Source organism: Sinocyclocheilus rhinocerous, unplaced genomic scaffold, assembly GCF_001515625.1.
Source record: "Sinocyclocheilus rhinocerous isolate Xijiao unplaced genomic scaffold, SAMN03320098_v1.1 scaffold968, whole genome shotgun sequence".
NCBI classification, from domain to species: domain Eukaryota; kingdom Metazoa; phylum Chordata; class Actinopteri; order Cypriniformes; family Cyprinidae; genus Sinocyclocheilus; species Sinocyclocheilus rhinocerous.
The window spans coordinates 282,547-302,529 of NW_015662082.1; the positions used below are offsets into that span (position 1 = coordinate 282,547).

Genomic DNA, 19,983 nt, shown 5'->3' on the forward strand with positions numbered 1-19,983 from the left:
ATATATATATATATATATATATATATATATAAGCGACGTGACGTGTAGCCAAGTATGGTATAGGACGCAACCCTCATCAAGAGGTTATGTAAAATGGCTGTTATATCTGAATTTTCAAGACATCCTTTAATGTATGTAAAACTTAAACTTTATCAGTCAAAGGTCTTTGTTTTTGTGTACCACTATAGTTAAGACAGTACAGACATCAATACATATCTTTTCTCTTTGAACACATTGGCAGTAGTGTATGATTGTGCACAGTACAACAAGCTAAACTGGTTCATCTACTCAATGGACTGGTTCTCCTCAACCCCCCCACTGTTGACCTTGTCAAGAGTTAGCTTTTTATGTAAAGGTTGGTGCTACTGGATTCAGTGAGGAGCCCTTGAAATCTTCTTGTATAGATTTATTTATACTATCATGTTCCAGAGCTCTACAAGAGGCAGTTGTTCATGTACTACTAGTGTCTGTTACCAATCGGAGTTCTTAGTTTTTAGAAATGGCTGTAAATGTAAGGAAAAACAATGACTCACAGCTCCAGGATGAGAATGACTTCGTTCTTGTTTTCAAACACATTGTGCAGGGTGATGACATTGGGGTGCTGGATTTCCTTCAAGATGCTGACCTCCCTCTCAATGTCGTCTTTGGAGACCCCTCGCCGACTGGATTTGCTGCGCCTTTTCTTGATAAATTTGGCTGCATACTCCACTCCAGTGCTCTTATGACGGCATTTCTTTACCACAGCAAACTGACCACTGAAAAAATAAATAAATAAAACAACGATTGTTGTCATATTTAAGCACTAACAACCAAATATTCAAGAGCCTGGTCATTCAAAGCACATAAAAATTATTTTACACAATGAATAAAAATGGAACAAAATAGGACTAAATACATATATCATTACAAAAGTCTTAACATTAAGCAGAGGTTTGTTGTATTGTATTTCAGAACAGTAATATTCAGAAAATGACATGATGCTTTAAAATTAGAAGAGAAACTGTGTTAATTCAGTTTTGCTCCTCTATAACATATTGCCAACAGGCAGGACTCCACATTCCCCTTTGACATGTTCCCATCTTAGTCTCCTTAAGACACAACATGCGTTCTGAACCACTGCCAGAAACCAACAGTCACCAAACCTGAACGGTCGCAAATCGCCAACAAGATCAAGTCAGGCTGACCATCACAACCACATTTAATCACTAATATCAAGCTGTGTAAGAATTATTTTTAATGACATAAATAAGGCCTATTATTACAGCAGATTAAACACAAAACAGCATGATAGCTATGTTTTCCCACATACTGTAGATATTCAGTGCTGTTCTATGGATAATATTATCAGGGTGGATAACAATGACTCCCACGCCATGCCATTCAAAAGCATCACAACAAACACACCAGTATAATACACCGACAAGCACATTTGGGCCCCTGAAGCTTAGAACTCTGCCAAACAAGCAGCATATATTGTGAGGAATTTCCCAATAGGATCTTCTCAAAATGTCACAGCTCTGCAACATTTCTGGCTCTTTTTAATGTGGCTGTTATACAGCTGTTGGGAGGTTTCCTTCCACAGAAATAACAATCGCTTTTGGGCAAAGAAACAAAAAGCTAAACAACACGGGTAAGGAAAAGGGATCCTTGGGATGGAGCTTTCTGATGCAAATACAAAACTTAGGGCCTCTATTCTTGCCTGCTCCACCTTTTGTCACCCAGACAGCAATCAGGCCCCACAGCATTGAGAGACAGTACATTTGCATTTTATCTGGGGCCTGAAAGGTTCGGAGAAAGCAGACATCCTCCCTGAGTAATCTTAAAGGAATAGTTCACCCAAAAATGAAAACAGTGTCAGCATGTACTTGCCTTCATGTTGTTTTAAATGCATAAGGCTACCTCCATATAACACAAAATATGAATTTCTGAAAAATGTCCTGGCCACTTCTTTCCACATATTAAAAGTGAATGATGACTGGGGCTGACAAGCTCCAAAATGACAAAAAAGAATAATAATAAAATTACTTTACGAGTCATATATTCTAAAGTCACTGGAACAGACTGAAACAACCATTCATAATCATAAACTTCACCTTCAGTAGGAGGATAGTTCAAAAATGAAATTTTTACTCACCCTTATGTGTTCTAAACTAGACTTTTGTGCATCTTTAAACGACAAATTAAGATATTTGAAATGAAACCTGACAGATTTTTGTCCCTCCAATGAAAGTTCTTTCCACCAAATCTGCTACACTTCAAAACGTTCATACATACATTGTAAAAGAAATCCATATAAATTTAGCGGTTTAATTCAAATAAAATTCAAACTAATAACAGAATTTTCATTTTTGGGGTGAACTATACCTTTAACCACTGCAACCAAATAATTTAGTCAGTGAGTTAAGTCCATTCACAAACTTGATCCATAAGATCAAATCATTTATACCAGTTTCATGAATTGAATCAACCAATTAATTGAAAAGATTTGACAGAAAAAATATTTTACATACAGGACATTCAGATGACAGCACTGTCACTAAAAAATGTTTAACATATCAGTCTGTTCCTCACATAAAGATACTGTATGGCTTCAGAAGACTTGAGTCATACAGGTCACTGTTATGATACTTTTCTGAGATTTTGGAGCTTGGCTGCATCCGTCCTCATTTACTTCCATTACGGAAGAAAGTCATAAAGGTTTAGAACAACATTTTCATTTTTGAGTACTTCTTTAATGAGGGACCAGCACCCTAAACAACTCTCTTAGATTGCTAATATTAAGTTGTATTGCTATATTCTGTAGACTATTATAATAATAATAAACAATATTGCACAGGCTTTGGCACATTTCATATTTCAGGAACTGAATTAAAAAGTCCTGAAAATCATCAAGTCATGCCTCGTGGTTCTGACAGCGTGGCTTTTGGCATTCAGGCATGTCTAAACGTTTTTGTCATTGACACTCCTCAGTGAGAGGAAGGCATGGGTCTTCAGCTGTGCCAGTTTCCATAGCAGTGCTGGGGGCAGGGCAGCGGGAGAGGAGGGGGTCGTGTCAGCTAGAAAGAGGCCTGCGGAGCACAACGGTCCATGGCAAATATCGTCACACATAGCCCGGCAACCGGCCGACAATAGACACGGTATGTTTTTCTCTTCTACGAGTCATGCAGTTCCCAAAGTCCTTTTCAAAGCTGTTTCTGTCTGCTCTGAATGGGAGATGGGGCAAATGTGCATATCAAGATGTCAGTATGGCAGGGCTCTTGCGCTCCTGAAATCTGGAGCGCCATGGTGATGAAGAGCCACAACAATCACAGCGGACATTAAAGAGCTTGCCCAGAAGCTCTTTAATGTCAGAGTGGGCACAAGAAACACATACAAGATGGGCACAAGATACAAGCCCCAATTATCAAGACCGAAGCTGACATGGCATCCATCTAGTGTTAGGAGTTAGGAGTCACTCAGGTTCTGCTTTGAAGTAATGAGTTTGGTTTAACTATTGTCATTGTGGCTGTAATTCGCTTGATGGTATACAGGCATCCACCCCAAAGTGAAGAAAATGTTTGTTAAAAATTATCTTCTGACATGAGATTCTAATATTATAAGAAATATTTGCTGTATGATTAATCACAATAGTTTGACAGCTCTGTATCTTTTAACGTTTTTACATAATTCAGCATCAAGTTTGTAAATACAATGTGACATACATTAAAAAATTTTTGTTTTTTATTTATTTTAAATTTGAAAATACTGTCTGTCTACTTCAAGATTACTTCAAAATTTACTAGCAATTTCGGAATGAAAATTGTTTCAAAGTACTGTCTATCCTACACCAAAATTTGTTCAGTGTATATGAATGAAACTTCACAGTGTGAAAGGATGGATTTCTCCGAATACAAAAATCCACATCAGGCATCAGCAGATGTTTGTGCACAGAAAAAGCAAGAACAGTGGAACTTTCGAGTAATTGTGTTTAATTCCACTGTCATGGGAAATGCAACTACAGTACATCACATGACCCCTTTTACATTGTGCACCAGAATGCACAACTTCCTAGAGGGCTGGTTACTCCTTTATAAAATAAAGATAAAGAAAGCATTGTCAAATTAAAATCTCTGATAAAGTTTTCCAGATTCATAATCAGGATTACAACCTGGGACTTGCATCACATATGAAACAGAATGAAGCATAAAAATTTAGGTCAATAACACTATCAATGACGGATTATAAAGCTGATCCTCAATAATTAACATTTACTCATAGTGTGGTAACAAAGTATCTTGAGGGAGTTTGAAGTAAATCAGAATCTAAATCATTAACACCATCTCTTTGCAATTCTATAGCAATACTCAGATTTATCAAAATTATTTTATCACGAGACAGATATTATACAGATGTCAAGGGCAGAGCAAAGACATAATGAAGGTCTAATGTGAATAGATCAGACCCACTGCCAAACAGTCAAAATATGTTTTTAACAATAAAAAGGAAAGCAAAAATATAAAAGGACAACTCTGTAACTCAACTGGCTGCTCTGAAGCAGCGTTCCACGACCCAGGTTATGAACGAGCCTAAATGTCAACAACCCATTCATCAGAAAATCCAGCTCTGTAATTATTGCCATAGGATCCTAAGGAGAAACCCCACATGCTTTAAGTGCAAGTTACACTCCCGCTCAACCTCAATGAGGCAAAATAGCCTATCATTAATGACTTAATTTGCATGTTTATATGTAAAGGACACATCAAAAATTATGAAAACAAAGCGGGCCAGCAAACTCAGTTTTTACTCCCAGACACACTATTGCGAGGGATCATGTTGTTCTTTGTTACTTCTTTGGAAAAAGGCTTCCAACTTTTGTAGTGAAACATGAGCAAGGTTGTGGAGGAGGGCTGGAGGGAGGGATGTGAACAGCCTCTGTTTCCCTTTTACGTCCTGTTTTCTGTGTACCTATCGCAGTCCAGGCCTGACTGAATAGATCTTTAGGCCAGGAGAGCTGAGACCGAGAGATTTGCATTTCTCAACAAACATGGGTTTTTATGCTGATCTGGAAAACCACATTTGCAGAGTGTGTGTTTGATTCAGCGCCACATTTACGATTTTAGGGCACCCGTATTTTGTGCAAGCCTTTATTATGAGGATCACTGTTAATTTTTGATTTGCTCCATCACCTATTAAAGTCCAATCCCCATTCAAGCTGAGAAGCACACGAGTTCTCATAATGTCATTACACTATTTCCAAATCCAGTGCTTATATTAACATTTTTAATTGTCTTTTTTTTTCTCCCACCACAATACATACATTACATAATTAAAAAATAACTAAAATAAATGAATGTGTACCTAAACACATTAAATATTAAATTAATATAATGCATAATTTTATATAAATTTAATTCCAAGTAATTTAATTTTAGGATGATAATTTTGGCTGTATGATTTGACATATTATATTATATGTTTTTTTTTATTTAGTCTGCTATCTTCTGAGTACTCAATTATGGATCATTTTGAGCTTTCAAAAGTGTGCATCAAAAGCAATTCTGGGTTGCAATGAAATCACAAACTCTTGCCCCGTTACATTTTGTAATAAATGAAGCTTTATAAGAGGTGCAAATAAGACCAGGGGCCCGTTCTTCGTACGTCGCTAACTCAGTTAGCTGGATTTGATTGTTGACAATTTGGCATGATCTTGGATTGTTTGGTTCTTCGAAGCTCATCCCGGAGTTGCTGTCATAGCAACAGGTCCGTAAGCTTAAACCTGCTCGGGAGCAGGCTTATTTCATGTAAACAGGATTAGATTGCATCTTTTTAAGCAGAATTGATACTTAAAATCTGTCCGCTACCACCGCTACTTTATTACAAGAGTACCCTACTAATCCAGGGACAATAATTTAAAATTAAAAAATTAATTTAAAGATAAAATAATACTGTTGTGTAGACTTTAATACTATAGACACAGCCAGTTTTTCTCACTGAAAGATTTATTCGTCATAAAATTATTCCTTCATAATTGTATTAGAGTCTTACACACATGCTATACAGATAATGTAGAGTCGTGCATTAATTTGAGTGATGACAGCTATTATGGGAGTGGCTTGATGGAGCGCAGGAGATGCAGATAACATGATCTTGACCCTTAAGAAACTTCAATTAATGCTGTCACGTAACAAATCTGTTCAAATATAAAATTAAATGAATTGCTAATTACTACATTGAAATAAAAATGTAAAGCCTAAACAAATATTAGAAATCAGGAATATAAATAAATTGGGAATCATGTAAAAAATTTAAATAAAATAAAAACAGTGCACATTTCATTTATCTATTATAACATTTATGTAGTTTTGTTCGCTTAGCTGTTTCCTTATAAAAGTCCAGAAATTTGTCAAGTTTTTCATCAGGTGTCTTTTAAAAGTCCCCAAATTTGTCAAGTTTTTCGTCAGGTGTCTTTTTTAATTATATGATGTCATTACGTTGCTGTCTTGCCGCCAGCCAATCGCTGCATTGCTGATCGTGGTTTCGAGTATCGATACATAGCCCCTTTTAAACCAACTCATGAATGCGCAATTATCTCAGATAACTCAATCCAGCCATACTAATCATCAACAACAGGTGCGTTCGAAGAACCGAATTAGCCAGATCCTGATTAGCGCGATGATATCATCTTGGATGTGACATTTCATCTCGGATGTAATAAGCGACGTACGAAGAACAGGCCCCAGAGGTCTCCCTGTCAGACGGGAAGCCTTTATTGTGTAACGACGGGTTGAGAATGTGCATGAAAGAGCAAATAAAAAAGGATGGCAGGTAGAAAAACTGTTAAAAATTAGAGATCCATCACTAAGTGGTTGGTTCCTAATAAAAACACAAATGCCAGGTGCACTCAGTGCCATTAGCGTAACACACACAGACAGTCCTAACCAGCCGGCACTGCTCTGGATGAATATTTAAGTGGGTTAGCACGATCTGAATACAGATTCCTTGTGCCTGAGCAAGCTTTTCCCAGACAGGATTTGAACGTCATTGTCAAAATCCCCAGCATTAGCCTGACCTGGTGTCATGGCAAGATCACCTATATGACAGCCAAGAGGTACTGAACATAGGCAATGATGAACAGGGGGCTTAATCAAATGCCACTATCTTCAGGGTTTGTTCCTTTTTTCTTGGTTTCACTATTGTACATTTTGTCTTTTCTTCCATTTAATGCATTTTCTTCCAAATGACCCTCCCTTCTGTGTGCAGCTGAACACCAGTCCAGGTTGCCATTAGAATTCAGAGCACCTTTGCTGCACAGCCATTATGCAGCAATTCACCCACGGAGAGACCCACAGATGTCTCATCTCTTGCTGACCAGGGGGAATATTTGTAAATGATATGTAAAGAAGATGCAGCATACATTATTGCTCTATTGCATATTTACACTGAAGTCACAAAAGACTGTTAATGTTTGATATTTTTGTCTTTAATTTATAGACAGACACAATCAGAGAGTACCTTCACACTGCAGAAGTAAAATGTCTCTTCTAGTCATCAAGCATATAAAGGGATAATTCATAAATTCTGTCATCATTTATTCAGCCTCTTGCAATTCCAAACTTATATTACTTTCTTCTTCGCAACAAGATATAATGTCCAATCTAATCTTTTCCATACAATTAAAGTAAATGATGACCAATGTCAAGCAAGATTTTCAGTGAATAACAACGCTGGCTTAAGAAAACTTGAAATACAATAATAATAATTTTTACAAAGCTTTTATAGTGTTTTTATCCCTTTGACAGCTCTTGGTCCCCATCCATTTTCATTGTATGGAAGAGAGAGGCGTAAACATTCTTCTAAATATCTTTTTTTTAATCTTTATATTCGATAGCTTTTGGACACAAGTGTTGAGCGATTCTACTGTTAAAAAGATACCTGCTTGAGTTCTAAGACTGTCACTGATTGAAGATCTCTACTAAGAGACCTCAGAAGAGCCGCCCTCCTGCTGTTCTTAGACCAGGCTCAGCGAAGCAATATGAGGAAACGTAGCTGGAGGGCAGAAGGTAGCCATCCGTCTAATCTTTGTCCCCAATCCTGCTGTAATCCACATCAAAAAGAGTGATGGGCTCATCAAAACACTTTAATACCGGAGAAAATGTCAGAGTGCCGCGAACAGTGACCCTTGAACCTGTTACTAAGCCTCATCGCTGACTGCTGACTCCTCTGCATGTGCCAAAGAGGAAACACTAGACCAAGCCACTTTACACTGGGACTGACAATTAATTGTCCATCTGATTTGAAGCCATGAGAAATGCAAGCGCACAACAGTAAATCCTAAACACTGCATAAAATGAATTCAATATTGAATGACTGCAGATTATAGCTCAGAAAAGTGCGCAATGAGACAGCTGTCAACACTTTTTAAAATGCAGTGTACACATTGTCGATTAGGAAGGACACCTACCAATTTTGCACGCTAGCTTGCTCATTTGAGCGGGAAATTGAAAAAGCCAAAGGAGAACAAAGACACAAAGATGCAGAAAAAAAGACACAAATTCAAGAAACAGTTCCTTCTTTCATTTTCAGAGTACAAACCACACATCAATATATTACAGTTGCCTATGAACCAGACGAGTACTGTATTCTAAAAAACTGGGAGACCACCGACCTTGGAACAAAACAAAGCTTGTACAATTCACAAGAGAGATCTGTGATGCTTACCGGAAAGAAAAAGATAGTGAACGTTGACGGTAAATAATTTTTCACCAGCAAATTCAAGACGCAGATTTTTCCAGCTCTAGTTTCATTCCCTATGGTGTCACCTCAAGGAGTCATTATCAGGTGGCTCAGGGAATGCGTTTACTCCCATTTTGCTCCCATCAGTATGTTTACACTGTGCAAACCAGATGCATTTTCACCTGGTGCCAAATCAACGTCATGCAAGCTTAGAATAGCAACAGTGAGGTGAATGCGGTCTCAAAGGCCTCCATCCACATGTGTGAGGGGAAAAATCCAACCAAGGGTTTCAACTCAGCTGGGACCCAACAGCCAAAGACGAGAAACTCGCAGGAATTAAACCATCTAAAAATAAGAACTGCAATACAAAACTTGTAAAGTGTTAACTGCAGTTTTGTGTCAGTTAATTTAATATAAAAATATATTTACTCAAATCACATAAGTCTATGATAAAAAGAAACAAAAAATTGTTAAAAATGTGCTGCTTTTTATACATTAATTCTTTGGATTATTCATAATCTATTCTTTTGGTTTTAACGTTTAAACCATTTTCAATAAAGGTTTGATTTGGAATTCAATGACTCTAAAAATGTCATGTGGTGTAACCATAAAAAAAAAGTTTTTAAATATATTTTTCAAGGTAAAAATAATTTGTTTACAAATATCATGAATTATTAACTTATTAATTTATCATTCAAAAAAGATTATTTAAATATAAATGCAAGAAAAATATGACATTTTAAAATTGGAAGTAATGTAGCTAAATAATACGTTTAAATAATAGTTTTTTTTTTTTTTTACTTTTAATTATGCTTATTTCTTCAACATGATATCGGAAAAATGTATCAAATATACCAAAAATATACCAAAATGAATTAAAAACCTACTCATCATTGTGTTCATGTCAATGTATATATGAATTTAATTTTAAAAATATTTCTGAATAAATTAATAGATAAAAAAAACAGGTCATTGACTCAAACAAAAGACTCAAAACATGAACACTATAGTGTACATTTCAGATTGGCCTGTGTCTTTGTCTGATAATAACTACTCTGTATAATCATGTCGGCTGGGTTTTGACCCCTGCAAGCTTTACTGACAAAGCAGCTTTTGTGCTGGCCCTCCATTGGCTCGTCAGGCTGGTCAGCGGGGTGCCTGACTGGTTAGCACAACACCAGCCCCGAGATTGCTTTCAGCAACCCCCATATTATTACACCCAAAGAGCCCCGCGATAAGAGTGGCTCATAATTTAAGCCGTTCTGATCCATAAACAATTTTGAATTCTGAAAGCACTACAGTATCAGGATTACCATACAGTTTATCCCACCGTTTATTGAAAGCCTTGCACTTTTGAACTTTTGAGCAAGGGAGACACACCTGGGAATATGGCGCTCTTTCAGCCTACCCCCTCATTTCCTCTCACTTTCTCATGTCTCCAGTACAAGCCGTAATTTAGCGAGACTTAGAAAACAAAGTTGCCTCCTGGAAGCAGATCAGCCAGCGTTCCTGCCAAACATCTACTTTTTGAACCATCATAAAGGGATGGAGTGTAACTTGGTGTGCTTCAGATGGTGGGGCACAACATTAGCTGTGTTAGCTGGCTGGGGCTTAACTAATTACAAAATCTGTACCGAGAGTTGACTGAGGATGGAGTTGACTACTGAGGTTAAAACAGCATGAAAGTAACAAATGATGAAGGCACTGAGCCATTAACAGGCTGCCAATAATTTGCCAATATCATAGAAGTCCAATTAGCTCAAACCTGCCACTCATGTGCACCACACAAAACTAGAGACACGACTCGAATCAATTTCAATAGAGTTTGCTGTGTTAGCATGTTGCTAAGCTGTTTCAGCAGCCATTACTCCAGTCTTCAGTGTCCCATGATCCAAATTGAAATCATTCTAATGATATGATTTGGTGCTCAAGAAAGATTTCTTATCGCTATCAAGGTTGAAACTGTTGTGCTGGTTAATATATTTGGTTAGTATATATATACTTCTATTGCCCGCCGATTTCATGTGTTAAACTGTGAGTCAGCATTCTCAACATTGGACATCAACAAGTCCGTCCTTACAAATGATTATCTGTCCAAATATCTGTCAGCTGTACTAATCCAATAGCACACAAGTTCAAAATACTTTTGGAAACAGGAAAGACTAATTTCTCCCATTTAGTTTTTAAGTAGAAAGAGGAAGATATAAGCTTCCCTGCTTAAAAAAAAAAAAAACCTTGCTATTTACCACCAACTAGATCAGATCACTAGTTATAAAACAGCTTATGTGTGACTGAGCTGTTCACAATCAAATTATCTTACAACCTGTAACAAATGCATGGACATTCCTACAGCAATAATCGACTAGTAGTAAAATACCAGTCTGGGTTATCTGGCTTTAAAAAAATGCATCAGTGACAATACAGTCTGCTTCTAAATACCTTCAGTTTTCAGTATTAATTAGAATTGTCATCCAACTGAAAAAAAAAGTAGAAATTGCAAAATGAATGATTTTAGAAATGCTGACTATACAAACAGGTTGGGTAGACCAATGTGAATGCTGTCAGATCAATAGAGTGTAAAACAGCATGAAGATCACAGGCTGTAGGCCAGGCACTCTGCCACTTTTCCAGGAACCGAAAGAACACTTTTATCAATAAGTTGCATTTAGCAAATCCCTTTTATCATTGTAGACTCAATGTTTCGATCTCAACGTTAGAGTTGAGACCCAAACTTGGTTTAAAAATGACCAAGTACAAAATCTGATGTTTTCTGACTACATTTTAACTTAAGCATAGTCAGTTGCTAGCATAATGAATTTGAACTTGGATGATTTTAAAACACCTCTTAAGGTTTTATAATCACCACTTGGCTTACAATTCCATACATTAACAAATATTAAACCAAAAAGCAAGTGGTGGCTTTGTAACGCAATGCCAAATATGCTCAGTTAAGTCAGTATTTTATGTAGCTTTATACTCAAAGCGATCCCCTTTTCCACTGGTGAACTGGTTTTGTTTGGGTCAGAGAATAGTCTTCTGGAAGGAATCTAGCAGAGTCTGAACTGACTTTTTCTAGCCTGCTGATCCAGTCCAAGTGTAATTAAATAAGCCTTGTTTGTGTCATCCCACGCAATTAAATGTGAAGATTTGGAGAGTTTTTAGACTGCAACACAGACACATTACACAAAAAAATCAACCTACTTTCTCAATATTTCTCAGCACTTCCAACAGAATGAAGTGACCAGAAGTATCAACTATCAAAGCATGTCAGCAATATGCAAGGTTACTCATATATACTAAGTGGCAGTGGTGGGACTAGATCTATATATTTTTAACACAAGAAATAAGCCCGTTTAGATGTGCATAATTTGAAATGATAATGTGTGTATGTGAGTCATATACTGGTTCATTAGTGAAAAATGAATGTGGGTGGACAGTTCAGAGAGAACAGAGCCCACTAATCTTTGGTGCCCAAACTGCACACGTTATGCAATATCTCTTAGTGCCGTAGTGCCACACAGGAGTAACCAAGGAAACTGTGGTTAGAGTAAAGCTGACACTCTCTGAGGTTTGAGCTGAGGATATTAGGACTTTAGAGGAAGATCGTCTGGGTTTGCGTGTGTACAATCAGCAGGAGCTCATAATCAATCCTTGTCAGAGACAGGTAACACTTGACTAATGTGTACTTGTCAGTTCACACTGCATGAAACATACTGCTAAACATTCACTCTAGACATACACACAAGCCACATACCATCATGTTTTACCTATAATTTTAACTATTTGAATTTTATCAATAAAAAAAATATCTACACTGGAAACGTCGCAACTGCACGTAAACTCAGAATGTTCACTGACAAACCAAATCAACTCAGGAACAACAGGAAAATTAATACTAGCAGTTTATTTTCAACTGAAATCCATTGGTATAAAAAAATTGACCTTATTTTTCTATTTAATATACATTCAAATAAATTATATTTAAAAATAGTGAAATAATTTTGCATTATAGTAGTACCGCTTCAAGTATGTACACAGAAGTAACTCTAAGAAGTTTTTTTAAATACATAACAAAAAACAGTGCATTATATTTTTTGTTTCAAATGAATGGGCAAAATAAAGTGGCTAAAGCAGCTCTGCAGCATGTCAAAAATAAGTGCCTGCCAACTTAAGGAGTGTTACAACCTGTGTAGACATAGTGTACGCTTCACCGCTGTGTTGTTTAATCAAACAGAACTTGTCAGAGGAAGTGAAACAAACACATTCCCTCACAAGGAGAAACAAAAGGTTAACTCTCTGCACCGTCTCTTTTTTTTCTTGAGGTACATAACTAATATCTTTTTTTTTATTGTTTATTACAGCATCAGGAGAAGTATTCACCCCTCTTCTGAAGGCATTTGACCAGCTCCAGACTCACTCTCAAAGAGGTGTCTTACACTGCGTTATGGGTTACTCCGGGGTTACGAAACCCTGACCCGGAGCAGGGTTGACATGGCTTTTGTGGTGCCAAACTTGTGCAGTGTGAAACAACGTTATGGCTACATGCTAAGCAACAGACACACAATTAAGTGCCTCATATTCACGTGCTTTTGACAGTCAAAGAATCACCACACATATAAACAGTCGATTCAGCATTTGAGGGGAAAAATGTCAAATTGTGACAGAAACATGTGAATTGGAGTGAAAAAGAGAAAAATAAAATAAAACATTTGAAAGAAATTCATACTTTTATTAAAAAATGCTGTTCTTTTAAAATTTCTATTCATCCTAAAAAATGTGTCACTGTTTCCACAGAAATATTAAGAAGCTCAAATGTTTCAGCATTGATAATAATACAAATAATAATAAATGTTTCTTGAGCATTAAATCAGCATATTAGAATGATTTCTGAAGGATCATGTGACACTGAAGACTGTAGTAATGGCTGCTGAAAATTCAGCTGTCATCACAGAAATTAATTACATTTTAAAATATATTATATATATATTATTTAAATATTATTTAAAATTGTAATAATGTTTCACAATATTACTGCTTTTATCGTTTTTTAATCAAATAAATGCAGCCTTGGTGAACTGTAAAAGGCAGAGAGCAATGAATAGCCTAAGAAATAGCTTAGGGCTGTCATAAAGACACCTATTTCAGTGATAATTCAAATAGGTATCTTATCAGGTAAGTGACATTTTATGTTCGGCATTCCAAAAAAACAAAACAAAAAAAACAACAACCTCATTTCTCTTTGATTTGTCCAGAAAGGCATCTGACATGCAGTGGAATGTAATGTCCTTTCCAGAAGATTTAAAGACACAAAGCACACATTGTGTGAGGAGGCAAATGTGTACGACCAGGTCTGAATTAGCCATTACTACTCTTGAGTCCTCAAAATCCCGCTAAAACACAAGCTCGCATTTGTAATTCAATCAAAACGGTGTAACCAATCAGAAAATCAGCATTGTCCGATTAATTGGCCATCTCCTATCAGCATGAACGACTTCTTCTCTTTGTGTCACACATTCAGTCAATCAGAGCTTGTTTGGGGAAGCGTTGCTAATGGAGGAAGCCCTACAGATGACCGAGCCTAACTGATAGCTACGCATGGAAAGAACCGGATAAATGGGTGGTTCCCATAGCAACCCAGGGGAGGAGACCTGAAGTCTGCTGTAGGCCTTATCTTCCAAATGCCCTAATGTAGACAGAAACTGACATTCACCTGGTTTCGACAAGTACTGCTTACTGTCAAGACATGAGTGTTGAAAGCACATTCTGCGGCCTCAGTATTGACATCTTAACAGTAACTGAGGATACAGTAGCTCAACCCCCTCCATAAAAGAATAATTATGACGAAAATAAGAAAGCTTTTAGGAATGTGATTAGCCAGCATTAACTACTCTGGACTCACTTCAAGCAGCAATATGAAAGAACTGTGACAAAGTATCTCTTGCCGTTTTAAATAGGGTCAAATACTTTATCTAAAGTGAAAACAAAGAATTAAAAAGACGCTAAAGGACGAGCAAAATTATCAATAAGACAATGACAGTGGCTTACAAGACATGAAGAAAAGCACTTGATATCCAGCACAAGGATTCTGAATTCCTTCCACGACATCAATTCGCCAGTAGCTTAGCAACAGCATTAACAGTGCTGGTGCTCTGAGATCTGTGAGAAGAATTCATAACATGTTCACACAAATTTATTGCTGAATATTAACAAATGTTTCTAAGGAAATATTGTTTCACAGCTCTTGGCCAAGCCACCTTTGAACTATCAAGATGCAGCCTATCAGTCGCAGTAGTTTGCTATTAAGAATCATGATTCAGGAGGGGAATCATTATTCATATTCATATGCTAACACTTGACATCAAATAGCCCCATCATGGCTGATGCTCAAGATCATTAAGATGACTGCATCATAAAACCGGGCCCTGAAGAATGAAGAAGTGTCGGTTGTGCAAATGAAGCCGATTAATTGACTATGATTTACTGTGGCAACACTTCCTGGACTCTGCAAGGGCTCTCTTGTGTGACAACACTGTGGGACATTAACTTTTGTGAGCAGCTGCGATAAAACAGCAATTAATGGTAAAACCCAATAATACCCACAGTGGCGACGACTCTAGCAGGTGGTTTGATTATAAAAAAAGGCACGATGAATGGTTTCAAAATGTAAATAAGAATGGTTTTCAATGGTTTCAAACTGTCATGCTCATTATGAAATAAGAACTAGTTAGAAATTAGGACATATAAACAATGTGTAATAAAAAAAACACTCATGCCTCACAGGATTAAATAAATAAAATTCAAATGTTATTAAGCTGAATATTATAATCTTACAGTCTATGCAAGTCAGCTGTCAAAGGAGTGACCACAAAAAGTAGCCAGGTTACTTTGTACACATATTTAATTGTGTAAACACTTGCCAACGCAAGCCACCAGCTGCATGACGCATTATTTCCCCTGTATCCAAGCTCATAGCATTCTCCTGTTGGCCAGGTTTCTGTTAATCACAGGAAACAAGAACCAGACACAAGCAAGGAGGTCTATAATACCACGAGAAATCTATCCGTTAGCATTATCATTCATCTGTGGTTGTAGCTCAGCTGGGACAGGAAGCAAATTTGTAAATTCCGTAAATGCCATGGGACTTTTCACTTTCAAGTAGTGCTGGGCGGTATACCGGTTCATACCGAATACCGGTGTTTATTTTTGTTATGATATTAATTTTTTAAATACCGCAATACCGGTGTATGTCGCTTAAATAACGTTCAGAACATGACACTGTTTGAGAGGGGTCCCTTTTCACTGTGGTGAGAGAACAGCTGTATGTGTTACTAAGCGTGAAAGTTCCGAAACTGAAGCTGTAGAACTAATAGAACGTGATGACACAGAAGAACTCATCCACAATATCCACATTGACCGCCACAAATATCCACCCCCCCCTCCCATCAGCTCCCGCGTCTCACACACACGAGCGCGACTTTAGCACTAGATTTAGCAACTTCAGACCCTTTTAGCGGCTTTTTTCCATAGAATATTCATACTAACAAACCTAGCGACTTTTTGGGATAAACCTTAGCTATGGTTCAGTTGGAAGATTTCGCCAGTGCTGTCCCGCGAACGCGAGGTCTGACTTTCCCGGAGAAGTGTCACCTCTCGGCGTCTGTTCTGTGCAGTGAGCGGCAGAGAAAGCAGCGCATTCAGTTGGCCGCACCGCAGCCGACTCGTCAATAAATGAGTACAAAACAGCGTTTCCTAGCACCTGTCGCTTACTGATTGTTTGGAATTATAAATATGAGCGTAGTTCGTCTGTTAATATCACATGCACTTTTTTGTTTGTTGTTTTTTATAGTTTGTTACTCAGACGCAGGCAGTGCGCGCTGCATGAGACAAAAAAGTAATATAGCCAAAACAACCGCATAGCCGCTCTTTAGTGTAGATGCATGTTGATTTTATCAGACGATGCCACGATTATAAATGAGAGTGACTCATGGTTAACATGTATTAAAAGGGGACAATATTTTTGACAATATTCACTCATCATGACAGTAAAATAGGGCATTCTAAGTCAATATACTGCAGTATTTCCTCTCTCAATCAGTAGAAAATATGGTTAACACCCGGTCATGAATGAAAAAAAAAATACCGTCATGTACCGTGAAACCGGTATAATTTTGAAAAATACCGTAATATAAATTTTTAGTCATACCGCCCAGCACTACTTTGAAGCCACAAATGATGGCTGACAATGCTGATTGGTTAATGGTCCTGGAAAAATACACAGTTACAAATTCTTTACTAGTGACAACAATAATAAAATGTGAATGTATTTTAAGAAACATTTTAAGAAAATTAGGCAAAATTATCTCTCACATGTAAAATGTCTACTGCAGTATAATGTAGGGATGCAATTATTTTACTATTCTGGCTGAAAACAATAATCCAACAACTATTTAATCTTTTGGTCAATAATACTTTTTGTCTAAATTACAAATAGGCCTGCCTAATGACTAAAAATCTATACTTTTAAATGCTGCAAGGGAATATTTATTTTGAAAAACACTAAAATGTGTTAGATGAAGGCAAAGGTAATATAAATGTAAATATATGGTAAGCAAGCATGCATACTTAATATTCATTATCAAAAATTAAAAATGTAAATGTAAAAAAACTCTAATATTGGCTTGTAACCGTCATGGTATCAATATATTGTGCATCCCTAATGATTTTTGTTTTTTTGCAAGCATACTAACTAGCCAATCCTTAGCTGTGTTTCTTTAAAAAAATAAAATAATAATTTTTGCGATAAACCGATAAGTCATGCCGATGGATGTTGGTAGGTTTATGTATATCGCAGCCACCCCACTAGCCATTATTTTTAAAGTCTGTGTAAAGCAATATTAAATATGTGTTCTGAGTTTGTCACACCAAAAAAAAAAAAAAAAAAAAAGCCAAGTAAATAAAATAAGGTATCAAAACCTTGAAAAAATTAGTAGTTTTTCTGCTCTCAAACATTGGGGGTGTGTCCACTGTAGGCGCTGAAACCACGCCCACTCCCAGGAAAGCTGCCGTCTCTCAAAAACTGTCAAATACCACTACAACCTGAATGGTTGCTCCCTCTAGCAGCTTAATTTAAATAAGGAGACCGAGCTGCTTTGTAAATTATCGCATTTACGTGACGAAGGCAAAGCTAGCTAGCAAACTGTAGGCTGTAGTGACTAACTGTAATGACAGTAACTCGGGATTGAGTGGGCGAACCACAGATGCTAATGCGCTCTAGTTATTAGGTGTGTTCGACTGAAGCAGCGCTGTGCAGCCCGGTCGTTGTATGACATCAAAGTACTGCGAGAGGATTTGAAAGCATAAGGAGCGTCTGCTCTCTAGAGCTCTCGCTGTGTTTTGATGTCATACACCGATCGGTCTGCGCAGCGCTGCTTCAAGTCGAACACACCTCTTATCAGCTTAGGGGAGGGGCCGTGATCAGTGGCTCCAGTGCGTCATTGAGAAATGATTTCAGGCCCGCCCAAAAAATCCTGAACGCAAAAATGGTGAAAAACTATTTACCGGTCTACCTCCACAATTCAGTACTACATAGTTCACAGTCTTTGTAACATGTTTTCAGCAATACATTTCTAACATTTATAATGTGTTTAGAAACAATCCTCTGCCTTAACATGAACTTTAATCGAAGGAGACGTAGGCGTGTATCTTTAGCGAAGCAGCGCAGAGAGCCTCTTCTGGATGCTTCTGAAATGTGACATGGCGCGGCTGGTATAAACACAAGCAGACTAGAGTGGCTATAATGTGCCGCAGACGTGTGCAGTGTAAATAAGTGGTTATCCAAGCATTAATGGCAAGGAAAGCCCTTTATACTTGAGAGCAGCCACGTATGGGGTGTTTGTTGGAGGTTATAGTTCATTAAAGAATAATCATGTGACTTTTACGTACGCCAGGTGACATGCAAAGGCAAAACAAAAAATATGCGGAATATTCATTTTTCGAACTGCCTGAAAAACCACCTCATGCAAGCATAAAAACTTTTTTGCGATATATAGGAGTTTTTGCGAAATTCATGTGCTTCCTTTGGGCGTATTTTCAATTTACAACTTCAATTTGTGCAATTTTTTAAGGGTAATGGAAATACAGTTCTTGATCCCTTTGACATGCCTAGTTCTTCTGACTTTTGGTTTAAACTGTTATTTCACCTCAACAGTAGAAAGTAGAAAGGGAAAATTTTTTTTTAAATGTGCCATGTTTTTGTCAATGACTAACAATGGCTCTTTATTGGCACTGATTAACATGCTGTGGTCAGATATGGCCGGTTCAACCTTTGTACAATCCAGGAAGCCCAGTTAAGATGGTTAGTTTTAGATGCTGGGGGGAGAATATATTTTGTATCCTCAAAAGCTGCATTCACCAAGCCAAACAGAAAATGACAGACAGAGGGGAAAAAACCTCTAACTTTCACTCTTGTCTTACACATGCTTCACTGGTCAAGGCTAATACTTCACAGCAGGATTGCCTTACAGTGTACCATGACCCTACCGGCACGCTCACTCACAAATGCTCTTGATCTCATACACATTCTCACACTCTCACCCCCACAGATCTCATTAGCCTTCACAAGAGACACCCAAACTTCACCCACTGAACACACAGATGGATGAGAAGCTACGTTTACGCACTAGAGCACTCTGAAGGATGCTATGTGTGCATAGCCACTCATTCCAGCAGATATCTTTAGCATGATATATAGATCTACACTAACATCCAATTTGGGAAAAATGAACAAATGCAGGACCTACTGTATAAGATGTCTTAGATTGCTCTGTGTTATTATTATTATTGTTAATTATTATTATTATATAAAATAAATAAGTTAGCAGCATTATACACCGAACAAAATTATAAACGCAACACTTTTGTTTTTGCCCCCATTTTTCATGAGCTGAACTCAAAGATCTAAGACTTTTTCTATGTACACAAAAGGCCTATTTCTCTCAAATATTGTTCACAAATCTGTCTAAATCGGTGTTAGTGAGCACTTTTCATTTGCCGAGATAATCCATCCACCTCACAGGTGAGGCATATCAAGATGCTGATTAGACAACATGATTATTGCACAGGTGTGCCTTAAGCTGCCCACAATAAAAGGCCACTCTAAAATGTGAGCCTAAGGCACACCTGTGCAATAATAATGCTGTCTAATCAGCATCTTGATATGCCACACCTGTGAGGTGGATGGATTATCTCGGCAAAGGAGAAGTGCTCACTAAC

General features: G+C 37.4%; 1 protein-coding gene across 1 annotated transcript in view; it reads right to left on the minus strand.

Moving 5' to 3' along the window:
• The window catches only part of dapk1 (death-associated protein kinase 1), a 66,945-nt gene that overhangs the window by 41,560 nt on the left and 5,402 nt on the right, over positions 1-19,983 (minus strand). The window contains exon 3 of the mRNA XM_016537311.1: positions 534-755. Within this exon, the coding sequence (XP_016392797.1) occupies positions 534-755 (222 nt within the window). The remainder of the gene's footprint in view (positions 1-533; positions 756-19,983) is intronic.